Genomic DNA, 17,574 nt, shown 5'->3' with positions numbered 1-17,574 from the left:
AGGATGTGAGTTTTAAGGGAGAGGGTAAGGAGTCTGCACATGTACAGACGGATATGTGCGTGTGTGCAAGTGTATATCTGTCCCTTTTCCCCCCTAAGGTAAGTCTTTCCGCTCCCGGGATTGGAATGACTCCTTACCCTCTCCCTTAAAACCCACATCCTTTCGTCTTTCCCTCTCCATCCCTCTTTCCTGATGAAGCAACTGTGGGTTGCAAAAGCTTGAAATTTGTGTGTGTGTTTTTTGTCTCTATCAACATACCAATGCTTTCGTTTGGTAAGTTACAGCATCTTTGTTTTTAGATATATTTTTCCCACGTGGATTGTTTCCCTCTATTATATTCAAAAATAAACATTTATTTACATAAAAATCTGTTCCCTAGTTGTTAACAAAGCCACCTTCCCTATTAACCCACTAGTATTAATAACAAATTCTAAACAAACATTATTAGAGCTGCCCAATGTATTTAACTTTAATTCATTAAATGTACTGATATCTTCCATGATGATGTGCCAATATTAACAGTTTTCGTACAGAAAAAAAAAAAAATCTCAATGCAGTAGTGTCTGTGCAATAAACCTACTTAACATGCAATAAAGTGGCTAGTTGCATAAGAAGTGGAATTGTGCTCAGCTCCAGAGTACCAGCAGCCTCACCACACAGATGCTAAAAGAAGAACATTTGACACCGTGATGTCAAGATGGTCACAGGATGTGCCCCATCGGCTTGCCAGATACCATGTGCCAACCCAGCTACATCCTGACATGGACAACTCAGCAATGCAGATGGATGATAAGTGCAGGTATAACTCGCCAGAATACACTACTTGCTTTGTTACCATATCCAATGTACAGAAGAAAGGGAAAAAAACAGTGCACTTCATTTTACTGTGGTTTTCCTATGTGACTAAATTGACAGATTCTAGCTGCCTTTATTATTTGGACCCAGTGCAAGGTTGCTGCTTGGGATTTCACTCTTCCAGTTTGAAGACTCAGTACATGTTCATATAATTTGACTCAATATGGCTTCCAACAAACAAAGTGTTTCGTCCTCACAGATGATGAAGATGGTGTCTCTATAGCACACTGATTGTCATTGCTGAAAGATCTACTTAAAAAAGCAACACTTAACATGAAATGGACAATAACTATGGATTCTGGTATTATCTCAAGATCGTTATTAAATCACTATTTATTGTGAGCACATCTATCTAATGTTTAGACTGTTAATAATTACCTTAAGTCATATTATCACAGGTATGTTGATTGCAATACTTCTGAAGCTCATCTAATTCTGTTGTAGTGTGCAGTTACACAGTCAATTTAGTCTTATCTGGCACACACATATTTATTTCTCATGATTATACAACTGTAGTAGATGAACAGGAATCACAGTTGCAAGTGCTCATCACCAGGAAGACAAAATTATACCTTAAATAAATGTGTAAAAAATCAAGGGTTTTATGCCTATCAGTTGAATAAAATCATTTATGTTACAAAAGTTCTCCCAAAACAATGCCCAGTCCCCATCTGCTATATATGACAAGGTATGGCCAAGTGTAGAGAGCCTCCAAAATGCTGAACTTGACTCTCTGTTGAGCTAACTTCTCAACACCTAAACCCAATAACTTAACTGAATCATAATATGTGTCAATATGACAACAGAAAGCAAATACAAAACAGGAATATTATGATGCTACTATAAATAGTGAGTCAACAAGCTTTTCAAAATATATGGTCTTCTGCTAGTCTCTCCAGTTCTATCAATTTCTTGAGTCTCATTATCATCATGTAACTGTGTACTTCAGGTTTACAACATATTACATTACATTTGAAGGAGATATCAAGGTGGTAAGGTAATAACCACAATTCTCTCTTCTAATCATCAATAATTTTATTACACGACAAACCTACAGGTCGAAGGCTAGGCCGGAACTGAGGTCCCGGAAGTATACAAAACAAAGATCAACTCGAAGACATAATACACATATGAAGTTCTGGCCTATCAATCTGTGGATCAACGCCACATAGCCCGCTGCCCCCCTGCAGTATGGAATACGTACCCGAAGGTGGGGGGGGGGGGGGGGGGAGGGGGGGGGGCGTTGGCGAGAGTTTAAGTGGGTTACAGTGAGTTCCTCCACGTCTAACGGCATGGGCGTGGAGCAAATCCTGCAATGCTGATGCTGAAGTCTTGAAGTGACGTTGGCAGTCATAGTCATCGGCCAGTGCGGGAGCACTGGTGTGGAAAGGTGTTGTGGGCAGGGAACCTAACGATCACCTTTCCACTTGGCCTAACATAAGCACGTAGGTTGCCACACGTAGAACTTCGAGAGATTTTGAAATGCTTCACTACACGTTGTGTCACACCACCTAACGAGTCACACGAATTGTCACACGCAAGCAGCGCTAATAACCACCAATGTCATTAGGATGAATGTGGGTGGAGAGCTCGTAAGTGGCACCTGCTGATGGAGTGGGGTGGGGAAACCGTAGCACGATGAAGGCAGTGTGCTGCGAGTAGAGGGTTGAGTGTCAGATGGTGATGTCTGAGTGGGCGTGGCAGGAACCTGTGGGCTGCACCGGTTAGAAGAGCAGCACGGTGTGCTGCCGCACGAAGATGGAACTGTTATATTAGAACCCTGGGTGCTGGGGTCTCTGCTATGGGAGCCGGGAGGCGGCAAACCCCAGTATGAGTTTGGGGTGGTTGACGGGGCCAGTGTAGGCGTGAGTTTACTCGAATCATGAGCAGAGGAAGAAGGCTGGGGGTGGCCAGAGAGCGTGGTCTCTTTAACGGTGGGTGAGGTAGGGAAAAACTCAACACAAGCAGGTTTAACCCTGTTGAGAGAGACAGTAGTTACTGATCCCTTAATTACGATGTCCATTGTGTTACTGGTTCATTTGACAACTCTGTACGGGCCTGTGTAAGGGGGCTGTAACGGGGCTTTTACAGTGTCATCGTGTAGGGATACAAATTTGCAAGTGTCGAGCACCTTGGGAACATATGTGTGCGGCGGAGTGTGGCTGGAAGGGGGTGGGGGTTGAAACTTGTTACAGTGTAACTCACCCATTCTACCAAGGACGGCAGTTCGGACTGTTTGGCGACTGGAGTAGGAGCAACAAGTTCGCCTGGCAGTGTAAGGGACTGGCCGTAGACGAACTCGGCCACTGAGCCTTTAAGGTCTTCCTTGAAAGTGGTCTGCAAACCGAGTAAGACAAATGACAGGGCTTCCATCCAAAGGAGGCCATGGCAACATAGGACCGTCTTAAGCGTCCTATGCCAATGTTCCATGAGGCCGTTGCTTTGGGGGTGGTATGCTTTTGAATGAATTTTCTTGATGCCGTGCAGCCTACATAGTTCAGAAAACAAGGCAGACTCAAACTGATGGCCTTGGTCGGTCGTCAAGTAAACAGGGCAGCCAAAGTGTGAAATCCAAGTGTCTATGAAGGATCGTGTCACTGATTCGGATGTAATATTGGGTAGCGGGGCAGCTTCCAGCCAACAAGAGGCTCTGTCTATAATAGATAGCACGTATCTGTAACTCTCGGAGTGGGTGAGGGGGCCCACCAAGTCGATGTGAACATGCTGGAAGCGACTGGGAGGAGTGGTGAAACTGCCTAGTGGGGGCAATGTGTACCGCGAAACTTTATTTTGTTGGCACAGAATGCAGGCACAGGCCCAGGCTTGGCAGTCACGATGCATGTTGCACCAGACGAAACGCTCTGAAATAAGTCTGGTAGAGGCTCTCACACCTGGATAACCTAGGTGGTGTAATTTGTTGAACACTTGTCTCTGTAGAGATTTGGGTATCAAGGGATGCAGCATACCAGTTCATTCATCACACCAAACCTCGCCTATGACACCAGAAAGGTGGATCGCACTGGTTTGAGTGACGAACTGTGATCGGAAATAAGGTCCATAGTGTCCGTGTCGGCAGACTGCAGCTGAGGCAAGTTAGAGAGGTCTATCAGAGTTGTGAGAGCACCGACATGAGTCATAAAATCTGCGACCACATTATCTGCACCCTTGATGTAGCGTATGTCAGAGGTAAATTGCAATATAAAGTCCTAATGACGGAAGTATCTAGGTGGAGGGTCAGTCGGAGGGTTCTTTACAGCGGCAACCAAAGGTTTATGGTCAGTTAAAATGTAGAAGTCCCTACCCTCAACCTCAGCGTGAAAGTGTTTCACAGCCTTGTAAACTGCCAAGAGCTCCCTATCAAAGGCTGAGTACTTTTCTTGGGCGCCGTTGAGCTTCTTAGAAAAGAACTGCAAAGGAGAGGTAGTATCTCCGACGGTTTGGCTGAGGACAGCGCCTACTGTAGTATCACTGGCATCCGCAATAATAAAAAATGTAGCGTCCAGATGCGGGTGGGCGACAGTCACAGCATTTGCTAGTAGGTGCTTCAGTTTGTCAAAAGCTTGTTCCATGGCAGGAAGCCCAGCATGGAGCGAAGTGGGACAGGTTGTTGCGGCAGAAGGTCAAAGAGGTCACGGCGGTTGCTCGACAGGTTATTATGCAATTGGTCCTCCACATCTGCAGCAAAATTGTCCATCACAGAGTCACTGATGAGCTTGGTGGAACCTGATGCGCTCAAATTACTGCACTGATGAACACTCGGAGTAACAGGCTGGAGAATGTTATTCACGTAGTGTGCAACCGGCATGGTGTGAGACACACGTGGAGCTTGCACGTTCAAAAAGGCTTCCTGTTGTGGCACATTATGAAAACTATGCTCCCCACTATTTACAGTACTTGCATTTAATTTCGGTATCAGTGTGTAGTGGTTTCTTGCACTGCTGTGCGGCAAAAACTGGAGCACTTTGGGGCTAACAAAGCCGGAGTCGGAGACCACTGGTGTTATGTTGAAAACCACTGCACCTGACGAGGTCCCTGGGTTCTCAAGGCTATAGGACTGCGGAAATTTGCGTCGGGCACCGACTACAGCTGACGTGCTTGAATTTAGTTGCTGTTGCTGGTGAAAACTGGGCAGCGGCGGCACGTTGTAGAAGGTCATTGTGTAGTGGACAAAGGTCCACGCGGAATGTGGAAGCCGGCGCGGTAGTCACTTTGTACTCGGTTTGACGGATTGTTCGAACTTCGGGGTCACCACTGAAGGAGATATCAAGGTGGTAAGGTAATGAGCATGGTTTTCTCTTCTAACCATCAATACTTTTATTACACGACAAATGTACAGTTCTAAGGCTAGGCTGGAACTGAGGTTCCGGAAGTATGCAAAACAAAGATCAACTCGAAGACATAATACACATATGATGTTCTGGCCTATCAATCCATGGATCGACACCACACATTTATTGTTTTCCATGGATCCCTTGGTGAGGAGTCTCAGATATATGGATATTGTACAATTCTAATGCAGACAGAGTTATGAGCTATAATCCTTGTGAAGATATTCATCATTGATGGAGTAGAAGGAGTTGGCCAACAGGAAGTTCTTTAATTCACTCGGAAACCAATCTTTATCACTTACAAAACCTTTGATATGCTGTTGTGAGTTATTGTATATATGAGTACCCATGTATGTGACTCCTTTTTGTACTAATGTTAAGATTTTATAGTCCTTATGCAGATTGTTTTTGGTTCTGGTATTATAATCATGTTTTGCACTATTTTATGTAAAAAGAGACATGTTGGAAATGACAAAGGACATTAATGAGTATATGTACTGAGAAGTAGTAGTTAGAATACCAATTTCTTAAAGAGGTCTCTGCGTGATGATCTAGGATTGACACCAGATATAATTTTAATGATTCGTTTCTGAATTTTGAAAAGATTCTCTTTGTGAGAGGAGTTTCCCCAAAAGATGATTCCATAACTAGTGAATGGAAGTAGGCGGAATAAACTAACTTCATCATTCTTAAATCACCTATTTCTGCTATCATGCATACTGCAAATGTAGCTGAATTAAGGCGTTTGATTAAGCCTAGAGTGTGAGTTTTCCAATTTAGGTTGTGGTCAATTTATAGCCCTAAAAATTTGATACTGTCAACAGCTTTAATTTCATTGTTTGAATACATTATACTTATAAGGTCAGGTATTCTTTGTGAGGTACTAAACTGTATGTTCTGAGTCTTGTCAAACTTCAGTGACAATCCAATTGCTGTGAACCACCCATTGATACTTACAAATATTTCATTAGATGATTGCTCAGCGAGATCACAGGTACTGTTCTTTATACCAATACTTGTATCATCTGCAAATAAGACAAAATTTGCATTTTGTGACACTGCATATAGAAGGTCATTAATTTATAATAGGAACAACAAGGGGCCTAAAATAAAACCCTGGGGCATCCCTTGCCTGATGGTTTCATATTCTGAATGACTGTTGTTATGTGGTAAGCCTGATACAGACACACACTGTTTTCTATTAAAAAGATAGGATGAGAACCATGAGCCTGCTACTCCTGTTATCCCATAATGTTTCAACTTTTGTATGAGGACATCATGCTTAACACAATCAAAAGCTTTAGCCAGATCACGGAATATGCAAAGTGGTATGGTAAAAACTTTTGATTTATTGATTCTAATATATCATTTGTAAAAGTGAATATAACTTAATCAGTTGACAATCCTTTCTGAAATACAAACTGATTGTGAATGAGAATATTTTTCTGTACTAAGTGTTTATAAGGGCTAGTGTACGTAACCCTTTCAAACACTTTTGAAAATATTGCCAATAATGAAATGGGGCGGAAGTTTTCCACTGATGATTTGTCTCCTTTTTTGTGTAATGGTTTGACAATAGCATATTTAAGCCTATCTGGAAAAGTAGCACTGTGAAGGGATTCATTACGTAAGTGACTCAGTATCTCACAAAGTTCTGAGCAGCAACATTTAATTATCGTTGTGCTGATTTCATCATAACCACAGGAACATTTGTTTTTGAGAAAGCTAATAATATTAGAAATTTCTTTTGGTGAGGTAGGATATAGTTGAATTTTGTTATACTTCTGTGGAAATGCATTTTTTAAATATTTTAAGCTGTCTTCTGAGGAACCATGCAAACCTAAGTTGTCTGCTACTGAAAGGAAAAAAGTTGTTGAAAGTGTCTGCAATTTTGGAGGTATCTCTAATCAACTCATTATTTACATTTAACATAATTTCTTCATTTGTCTGATAGTTTTTTCTGTTTCACTTTTTACTATGTTCCATATTGTTTTTATCTTGTTATTAGAGGCATTTATTTTTTTTCTTGAAAGTAAATACATTTTGAGGTCTGATTACTTTGTTTAGAATTTTACAATATAATTTGTTATGTGATTTAGCTCTGTAGTTTTTGCTTGACATTAAGTACAGTCTTCTTTTTGTTTTGCAATATACTTTTATTCCATTTGTAATCCAAGGTTTTGAAACATTTAATCTATTTGCTTTGATTACTATCTTAGGGCAGCAGTTTTCAATGTGACCTATGACTGTATTAGAGAAACAGTTATATTTTTCATTTTCCCAGATAAATTGTATACATCTTTCCAGTCTGTATTCCTCAAACAGTTTTTTATACCTTCAATTCCTGTTTCATTGATTATTCGTATAGTTACCCACTTCCTGTTATTAGTTGAATCAGACCCTACTATATTAAATGTAAGCAACTGGGCATCATGATTTGAAAGGCCATTAAATACTGGATTTATACTATGATTTGCTAGTGTGGCAGTATCTATGAACATGTTATCAATAGCAGTGCTTCTCGTACCCATAAGCCTGGTTGGAAACTGTACTAAGGGAATGAGATCAGAAGAAGTGGTAAGAGACTCTAGTATGGATCTTGAGTGACTATCCTCCAGAAAATTTAAATTAAAATCTCCACTTAGTATGAGTTCATTATTTTTAGGAGTTAAGAAATTTAATACTGCATCAAGCTGTTTAGTGAATAGCTGGAAATTACCAGTTGGAGCCCTGTATATTATGACTATAATTATTTTTCTTGTGCGTATTTCTACTTGTGTGGCACATGCTTCAAAATGCTGATCACCACAGTATTTAAGAATGTCAGTGTTTTTATAATTGTGACACTTTCTAATGTAAGTGGCAACTCCTTCTTTCTCCATCTCTTTTCTAAAGTACTTTGAAGCTAAGGTATACCCTTCCATATTAAGCATTTCAGTTTCATTACCTAAATGATGTTCAGAAATACAAATAATATCAACAGGATTTGTAGACTGTAGCTCATCTAAACAGATCTGAAATTCATTAATTTTGTTTTTTAAACCTCTGATATTTTGACGTAGTCAATTTACTGTTACCTTTTTGTCTTCACAAGTATTATGCTTAACATTTTCAGATACATTTTGTTTCAGTATTGAATGTGTAGATAATGAGATTAACCTAAAAAAGAACTACTTCCTTGAGTTGCAGTGTCCCTCCTTAAAGAATCTGCTATTAACCTAACCAGTATATCCTTCCCTATTCTATTGAGATGCAGGCCATAAAAAGTAAAGCCCCACCTACCAATAGTGTCAACAGGAACTAAATCAATCCCTGACCCAGCAGAAGCTCGAAACAGTTGATCCAACTCCATACTGACCCTCTTCACAGAGCTGTTCAACTGGTGTCGATCGTACCACTTGAAAAGAGGCACAAACTCAACTTTGGTGTGGTTAGTTGCTGATGCTATTTTTACCAGGTCACTCTCAATGGTGTAGCCCTGGTCCCTATCAATACTGTTCTCTGTTCCACCCACTATTACAACATGATCCTCCTTGGTGAAACCTTTACACAAAAATCTTCTGCCCTCCATCACTTGGCTGAGAGATGCACCAGACTTAAAAATGTTTGTGACCTGGTTGCTGCCAACTAATTTTCCCTGCTGAAGTTTTCCCACACCTCTTCCATGACTGCTACCTAACAGCAGAATTTTCTTCCTACTCTTTCTGAAGCAACAGGCTTCCTAACTGAATTCTGCCATGCATCAGCTACACCTACATCTACATGAGGCTCTTCATTACTTAACTGTGGCAGCAGGGCAAATCTACTTTTTGTGCCAACAATGAAACTGTTACATATATGTGAGAACTCTATTTTATCACTTCAATATTCTGTATAATACTACATCCAAAGCAGCCAAACTGAATTTCCTTACGTGGTTTATCTTCACGTCCAGTTCACATCAATTTTCTGTGTGTATGGACACCAAAACACTGTACATATGAAGCTTTATTACCAATAATCTAAATGTAGTTAATTAGAAACTGGTGCTTAAATATAAAGTCTAACATACTAGTCAGCTGAATTATAGATGAGTGGTGTAGTTTGTCTATGACGTATCTTTCTCTTCTGACTGATAATTGTGTAAATGCAGCAGTGTCAGTGAAATAGTTCTGGCACCATTTTCCACTTGTTGCAAGCCAGCTGCCTGTGTAAAGAACTCATGACACATTCTTTATCTTGAAACATTCGGTATAGGGTCCACTACCGTCTTGTTAACTGTGACACTAAAGTCTGAGGCATCCTGTGAAATTCTCTGTTATAGTTCGTGGCAGCAAAAGGAGAATTACAGCTGGAAATTTGGGTGATAAAATGGTCTCAATTTAATAATTGTGACAAAAGAGAAAAACAAGCAATTACATAACAGTACGGCATATGTTTTGTTGTAGCTCATCACATTACGGGCGTGGAGTTCGCGGCCACTGCTACAGTAATCGTCGAGTGCGGAACGTGCCACTTCCATGTTCCCGGCTACGTAATTTGACAGAAGTGAATGTGAATATTAATGGAGGTGACAGAACAGTTGTGCCACACAAACAGCACCGAGATGACCTGAATGAACAATTGTACGAAAAGGGTGCCGAAGCCTGTGCGCTGTTGTCTGCAATCACAGCTGTTCGAAGAACAATTGGTGGGGCTGCTTCGGCAGCTCCGGGTGTAACTACCGGTGGCGGGGTATCTCCCACTGGCATGCCGGCACTCCCGGCACCACCTGTCTTACCCGCACTGCCAGCACCACAAGTACTTCCTGCACTGATGGCAGCACCGTGGCCCAGCCCTGCAGCTACGGAGTCTCCCCGTAGCACGCCGGCACTCCCAGCACCACCTGTCTTGCCTGCACTGCCAGCACCACAAGTACTTCCTGCGCTGATGGCAGCACCGTGGCCCGGCACTGAAGCTACTTCGGTCAGCCAGGTGGGAATGATATCTTGTGCCAAACCAGATACATGTTTTTAAAGTGGTCATTTTTCATATATCTGTAGTAATTATAATTCCTTAATCCTTGGAACCGACCAGAAATGAAAAACTGATTTTCACCAAATTCTATTGCAATTATTGTATCAGATTTGTTGTTCGTGTCCATTTATGTGAATGATACACTACATCTCCTCAGCCTCTCATTATGCCTGAAGCATTGTGAAAAATAAACACGGCACACTCTCATTGTAAAACAGTCTACATAAACAGCTGCAGCCTTGTGATTGTGAGTTTAATATTTTATGTAAATACTGCTTTAAGTATACTCACAAAAATGGGCAGCCCAGAAGATAATGTGTTGGAGATGAGAGACTTTTAATATCTCTAAGGATTCATGATCATACATGACTCTCTAATGTAATTTTTGATTATTTTAATAGTAAAGCTACTTTCAAATGCAGGCGAAGGCAGCGCGGTGAGGGGGTCTACTGATTTACTCTCCAGAGAAAAAGAATTATAATTTTTACAAACTGAGTTTGCGTGCTACCCACCATATAAGCAGGTGTATTAATTCACAACCAGTTTGAAGGAAGCCAAACATGTAATGCATCCTGGCTAGTAGCACGTGTACTCGGAGCCATTTATTGTTAACCTCAAAAATATTTAGTGTTACTCTTCTTGCAATTGAAAACACCAGATGACTCTGTTTTCTGGAAGCTTCCAGTAGTGTTGTATAGTCTATTCACAATATCTTTTCTCATGTTACTAGCTGGTCAAAAGTACCAAAAGGAAATACACAGAGTATTTGCATGTATTTGAACTTTACCTGCCAGACAGCAAAATATGTTCAAATCTCATACAAACTTCAATGACCAAGATAAAATACTAATAGGTAACACATGCCTAATATGAAGTTGTAGTACTGGTGTGTTTAGTTATTCATAATTTCATTTCAGAAATTTTGTCTTCCATTTTGTAATAAGATACCTTACTGCCTTCAATCCTCCCATACCATAAAACTATCATGAACTTTCATGTACTCCATTCTCAGATCGTGGATCGTGGGTATGATTTTGAAAAAAAAAAAAAAAAAAAAAAAAAAAAAAAAAAAAAAAAAAACATCAAATCTAATGCTGGTAATTTCTTATAAAGTGCATGTCCATATTCCTCTCTCAAATATTTTTCAAATACTTGTTTCTGATATTTTTAATCAGTGTTATTGATTTTTCATGGTGGTCTTCTGTTCTGCATGATAGTAAATTATTTATCTTCCTGTCATCAGACAGTGTGGAAGCTCTGTAAATTCACTCTATGGAATGAAAAAATTCATTTATAACCACATTGTACATCATACGGTAGTGTTTCTAGAACACCTTAGTACCATACTTCCACATGCTGCTGAAATCAAACCAGAGGAATGTCATAATTTTCCTAGAATATTTCTCCATCAACATATTTTTGGACCCCTACATTGATATCACCAGGAAATACTGACCGATAACATACTGAAGATATAAATTGTCTAACAGTGGTCTCAGAATCCCCCAGTGGCAAATTATGCACATTCACAACACACATTCTTAACAATTAACTAAGAAAATTTTTCAGCTTGCTGATCTTGGCAAGAATTTGTATGGTTTCTGCTTTTGTATGCAAGTGGCAATTTCCCCTTCCATATTTGCCCTTCATGAGGAAAACACCAGTACATAACTATTCATACATCCCTGAAGGCACAATATTTCCTATTTTTGATCATTATTTTATTTTAATTTCATATACAATTCAAAATCAAATTAGGACAAATAGAGAGAAAGTCTGGTAAACTTTCTGCCTCCTGTCAGTCAAATTAGTGTTTGGGACAAGTAACGGGAGAGAGAATAGAAAAATAGGGTACAAGGATTGCTTTCACAGGTGAGTGAAAGTGTGGAAATGACTGCACACAGGACCAATGGTGATGTGAAGTCTAGAAAAGTAACTAAATTAATAAAATAAAAAGTTGAATCCCTACCTACTACAATCTTTAAATAATTAAAATCTTGAACATTGCTGGATGAAACAACTGTAGAATGGAACCTTTCTGAGGATAAAGTGAAATTCAACCAGTCAGTTGCAGAAATGAAATGTTTATTCAAATCCTTGACTTACGTTTTGACATCTTTAAAAACATCTTTCTCAGAAGGATCAATGGTTACACACCTCAATAGTGAGTAGTAGTAGTAGTAGTAGTAGTAGTAGTAGTAGTAGCTTTATTCATCCATAGATTTCTGTTTACAAGGATATTCTACATGTCAAAAGTATTTACAAGTTTAGACCAATTTAAAATAAGCTAATTTGTATACACATACACTTAAACACTTCGAGTTAGAGATAATCATTAGATTTACTCCTGGTCTACAATACTTTTTTTTTTTACAAGTAACTTATTACATAACGTAATGCCACACTGTTACACACACACACACACTCACACACACACACACACACACACACAATGGTGTTCTCTGGGCCATTTTCTGTACTGCAACTTCCCTTTTGCTATCCTGAAAAACTGAATCAGCATCCCTCTATAATGATTGCAATGAGCTCAGAAAGAGGAAGACATTTATTTATTGTTAGTATTGTGCTATGCATATCTTGGGCGTAAGTTTTTCTGGGAAAGGAAAAAAGAAGGAAAAAAGGAAAAAATAGTGTGAATGTGTCATGCGGAATGTTGGACGTTTTATAATCATTATTATTATTTATTTGTATAACTTTTTTTAAGCAAACCCCTACTCTGTTTTGTCTAAGTAATCTTTCAATGTATAAAATGCATTGCATAACAGGTACTTTTCAGCTGCCTTTTTAAATAAGTGTATTTTTGCAATTTCTTTAATCTCTTTTGATAATTAGGATTACATACATGTTAAAAAACAGGTACAAGGAGAAAGTGAAAAATAACTCACTACCATACAAGTTATCCACATTAACTAGTTACATTGCCACTAGTTATGTAACCATGTACTGGTCATATAACCAGTAAGTGTAAATAACTATTTGTATTGTTGTGAGTTATTTTTCAGTTTTTCTGTATAGCTGTATTTTAACGAGCATATAATTTTAGATACTGTAGCTATCCATCAAGCCTTCTGAAGAAGACTTAAAAAAAAGTCAAAACCTAGGTTAAGGGGTTCGAATAAACCATTCGTTTCTGCAACTGAATGGCTGTATTTCACTTTATCCTTGCAAAGTTCTAAATAGTTACTGTGTAGAGAAAAAAGAATAATACTAGTTATGAACTGTGTATAAGTTGTCACAGAAAGTAAAATTTACTCCATACCTTGAGCCAGAGTATATGAAAGTGTCAGCAAAGTAGTCATAACTAATAATGAGATGAAACTTAAACTCAGACTCCATGGCAGCAATACTGAACTTTCTCTTTATTAGCATCTTGTATTTAATATTTGTATGAGGTGTGTTCAAAAAATTCTGGAACTTTGCCCACAAAATTTTTCTTAACTTACTTGTTACTTATTGTGCGCAGTGGTGTTTTCACTTCTGGAAGCAGTCTTGGTATGCCTCTTGCTGGATCGTACGAAGCACCGTCTGTGAATTTTCTTTGATCTCATCTTCCGTTGCCAATCTTCATCCTTTCAACAGGGTTTCCAACTTGGGAAATAAAAAAAGAGTCCACAGAGGCCAGGTCTGGAGGGTACAGAGGATGAGGCAGCACATTCTTTTGTGCAATAGTTACGCATCAACAGGAATGAATGTTTGGATGCATTATCGTGATACAAGAGCCTTGAATTGTCTCGTGACATTCAGGCCATTTCCTTCTCATATTTTCTCACAGGCGTTGCAACACATACCGACAGTGCCATGGATTAACCGTTTCTCTCTGTGGCATGAATTCATGATGAACTAATCCTTCAAAGTTAAAGAAAGGTATCAGCATGGGTTGAACATTTTATCTCACCTGATGAGCTTTTTTTGGTCTTGGAGAATCTTTCCCAGCCCACTGTGAAGACTGAACCTTGGCCTCAACACCATAACCATAGATCCACATCTCATCACCAGTTATGACTCTTATGGAACGTCTCATTCTCATTTGCGTGATCCAAAAGCTCTTCATGGATTGCACAGTGAAGGTCTTTCTGGTCTTGACTGATGAGCCATGGGATGAACTTGACGTTAACACAATGGATTCCAAGACACTGTGTCAGGATTTTATGACGTGATCCAACTGAAATGCCATATCCTTCTGCAATCTCTCGTACAGTCACTCTTTGATTGGCCTGCACAATTTCACTGATGTTCCTGACATGAACATTGTCAGGACACACTAAACGAGGGTCTTCTTTAACTTCCATCCAGCCATTTTTAAACCATGTGAACCATTTGTAACACTGAGTATGGCTTAAGCACTCACCACTGTAGGTTTCATGCATTATTTGGTGAGTCTCTGTAAAGGTTTTCTTGAGTTTCACACAAAAATGAATGCAGAGGTGTTGCCCCTCTAACTCTGCCATCCTGAAGTTCGCAAACTGTGTGACACAATGTTGTGCTCAATGCAGCACTACACAATAACTAATAGACTACAAGAATGAAACTCCTGGCAGTTACACATTAAGCACAGCCTTGTGCAGGGATACCAACCGCATTTTGCTCTAACACACCATTGGTGCAAAATTATGAATATTCTGGAATTTTTTGTACAGACCTCATATACATCTAGTTTCTTAATTGATGATTTGTGTGTACCAAGACCTTAAGCTCATACATTTATAAGTATCAAATGAACAAAAATGAATTTAAAATGGTGATACAATGCTGTGTACAATTTTCTGGTTTGTGCTGATGTTGGGTCTCCTTGGTAATACAAAGGATTCAAAATATATTGCCGTAGTGTCTCATGAACATAAAACCATTTTAGTTAATTTTCATAGATGTTCCATAGGGAAGCTTAATGTTTGATTCATAGCATCTGATAAAAAGTATCTGGTATTGGAGGACGGTGATTATCACAGAAAAATATTTTGCTCAAATGTTTAGTTATCAGCTGTTTTCCTCTTAATGGTGACTTTAGGATTTGAATTATAATACATAGCCACAAGTGAAATTTACTTTTTACTTTCTGCAGGAAAATGAAGAAGACAATACAAAGGAGAGACTGTGCCATCACCCAAGAAAGGCCACAGAAGTTAGTGATCAGCTAACAGTGCCTTTTACTAGTCCTGTCATCCAACAGGATGACACAACAACAGCAGCAACAACATCCCAGCTTAAAGAGCTATTCAGATTGTAAGTATACTGAATAAATAAGAACTGATCTGAAGCAAAACATTTTTGAACATTTACAGGGAATTACAACCATTTAAAGTTATCAGCAGTTCAGTTAATAACAACTAGTACCTTGTCTGCCTTCATCAAGTACTGACTTGCATTACATGGAAAGCCACCTGAAAAATAGAGAAGTTGCACTGACCTATGACCATAGAATAACTACAGGCAAATTATGAAAATTGATTATGCCAGCTTAACACTATTCCAGATGTGCTCCTTAGGTATGAGGTTTGCGGAAATCAAAGTCAGCCTGCCTCTAGACTGTTAACAAAACCACATTATAATACTGAATGTTTAGGTCTCCCTTTATGAAGTTATCAAATAGGCGTCATTGATCTGCTGTTAGCCTCTCCTCTCACTTAGCAGTCAGGGGCAATGCCATAAAAATGAACAATGTGTTCTGTAAACACATGCTATTATGCTGCCACTTGCTTGTATTGGTGAATAACATATTTTATCAAGTCAGGTAATTTCACTGCAAGCTCCGACTATGCTGAACCTCTGTTCCTAAATCCGACTAATTTCTGTAAACTGTGACTGCAGTCAACAAACACTTTCATGTGGAATGTTCATTCTTGCATGCCATGGTAAGGAGACAGTTTTGAATAGTAAGGCTAAACATATATCACTGTCTGGCACGACTATTGTGATAATGAATCAAGCTAAACAATAATAACACCTGCAGTTAGCTTGTTGACCACAATCATCATCAGACGCTGATGGCAATACCTTGCTGATGTAGCCATCCTTCTGTCTCTTGCCATCTTTAGTGTTTGGTTGTAGTTGCTACAATTCATTTTGCTGATAAAACTTTGTAATACAGATGTTTTGGGCCTGTCTCTTGATTTTTCCCAGGATTTTTCCTTCCAATTTTTTTCCTATGAAGCTTTTATATCAAATTGGTGTACAGTTAATTTAATTTTTTTTTTCAGTATCGTATTATTTCCATAGTTTCTGACTTAAAAGAATACAAGGGTCTCTTGAAATGGATTAGTCTTTCATCGGGACTCAACATTATCTCTGTGATAAAATGGGTTGAAACCTTGTGAGGCAACCATCCTGGGTGCACCTCTCACTCATACAGAAGGTGCAGGTTGAAATGATGTTATAGTCGTGTGCCATATTCGACAGCTCCATTCACTTTCACTATGTGATCAAAAGTATCTTGACACCTGGCTAAAAATGACTTACAAGTCCATTGGTAATGCTGGAAAAAGGTTTTTTGGGGAATGGCCATTCTTCATGGAGTGCTGCACTGAGGAGAGATATTGGTGTCGGTCTGGTGTTGGCCTGGCATGAAGTCGGCATTCCAAAATATCCAAAAGGTGTTCTATAGGATTCAGTTCAGGACTCTGTGAAGGCCAGTCCATTACAGGGATGTTATTGTCATGTAACCACTCCGCCACAGGCTGTGCATTATGAACAGCTGCTCGATCATGTTGAAAGACACAAACGCCATCTCTGAATTGCTCTTCAACAGTGGGAAGCAAGAAGGTGCTTAAAACATCAATGTAGGCCTGTGCTGTGATACTGCCATACAAAACAACAAGGGGTGCAAGCTCCCTCCATGAAAAACACGACGACACCATAACACCACTGCCTCTGTATTTTACTGTTGGCACTACACACGCTGGCACATGACATTCACTGGGCATTCGCCATACCCACACCTCGCCGTCGGATTGCCACATTATGTACCATGATTCATCACTCCACACAACACTTTTGCACTATTCAGTTGTCAGTGTTTATGCTCCTTACATCAAGCAAGGCATCGTTTGGCATTTACAGGGGTGATGTGTGGCTTATGAGCAGTTGCTCGACCATGAAATCCAATTTTTCTCACCTACCGCCTGTCATAGTACTTGCACTGGATCCTGATGCAGTTTGGAATTCCTGTGTGATGGTCTGGATAGATGTCTGCCTATCACACATTACAGCCCTCTTCAACTGTTGGCGGTCTCTATCAGTCAACAGACGAGGTCGACCTGTACACTTTTGTGCTGTTTGTGTCCCTTCACATTTCCACTTCACTATCACTTTGGAAATAGTGAACCTAGAGATGTTTAGGAGTGTGGAAATCTCGTGTACAGATGTATGACACAAGTGACACCCA

At 39.5% G+C, this 17,574-nt stretch overlaps 1 protein-coding gene across 1 annotated transcript in view; it reads left to right on the top strand.

Annotated features, from left to right (window-relative positions):
• LOC124598582 (mucin-6-like) overlaps nt 1-17,574 on the top strand; it is a 332,175-nt gene that overhangs the window by 190,270 nt on the left and 124,331 nt on the right. The window contains exons 6-8 of the mRNA XM_047136011.1: nt 631-799; nt 9,611-10,136; nt 15,256-15,416. Of these exons, the coding sequence (XP_046991967.1) occupies nt 631-799; nt 9,611-10,136; nt 15,256-15,416 (856 nt within the window). The remainder of the gene's footprint in view (nt 1-630; nt 800-9,610; nt 10,137-15,255; nt 15,417-17,574) is intronic.

This window comes from Schistocerca americana, chromosome 1 (genome assembly GCF_021461395.2).
Source record: "Schistocerca americana isolate TAMUIC-IGC-003095 chromosome 1, iqSchAmer2.1, whole genome shotgun sequence".
In the NCBI taxonomy this organism is placed as follows: domain Eukaryota; kingdom Metazoa; phylum Arthropoda; class Insecta; order Orthoptera; family Acrididae; genus Schistocerca; species Schistocerca americana.
The sequence above is the reverse complement of the archived record's forward strand: the minus strand, read 5'-3'. Positions and strand labels throughout refer to the sequence as shown.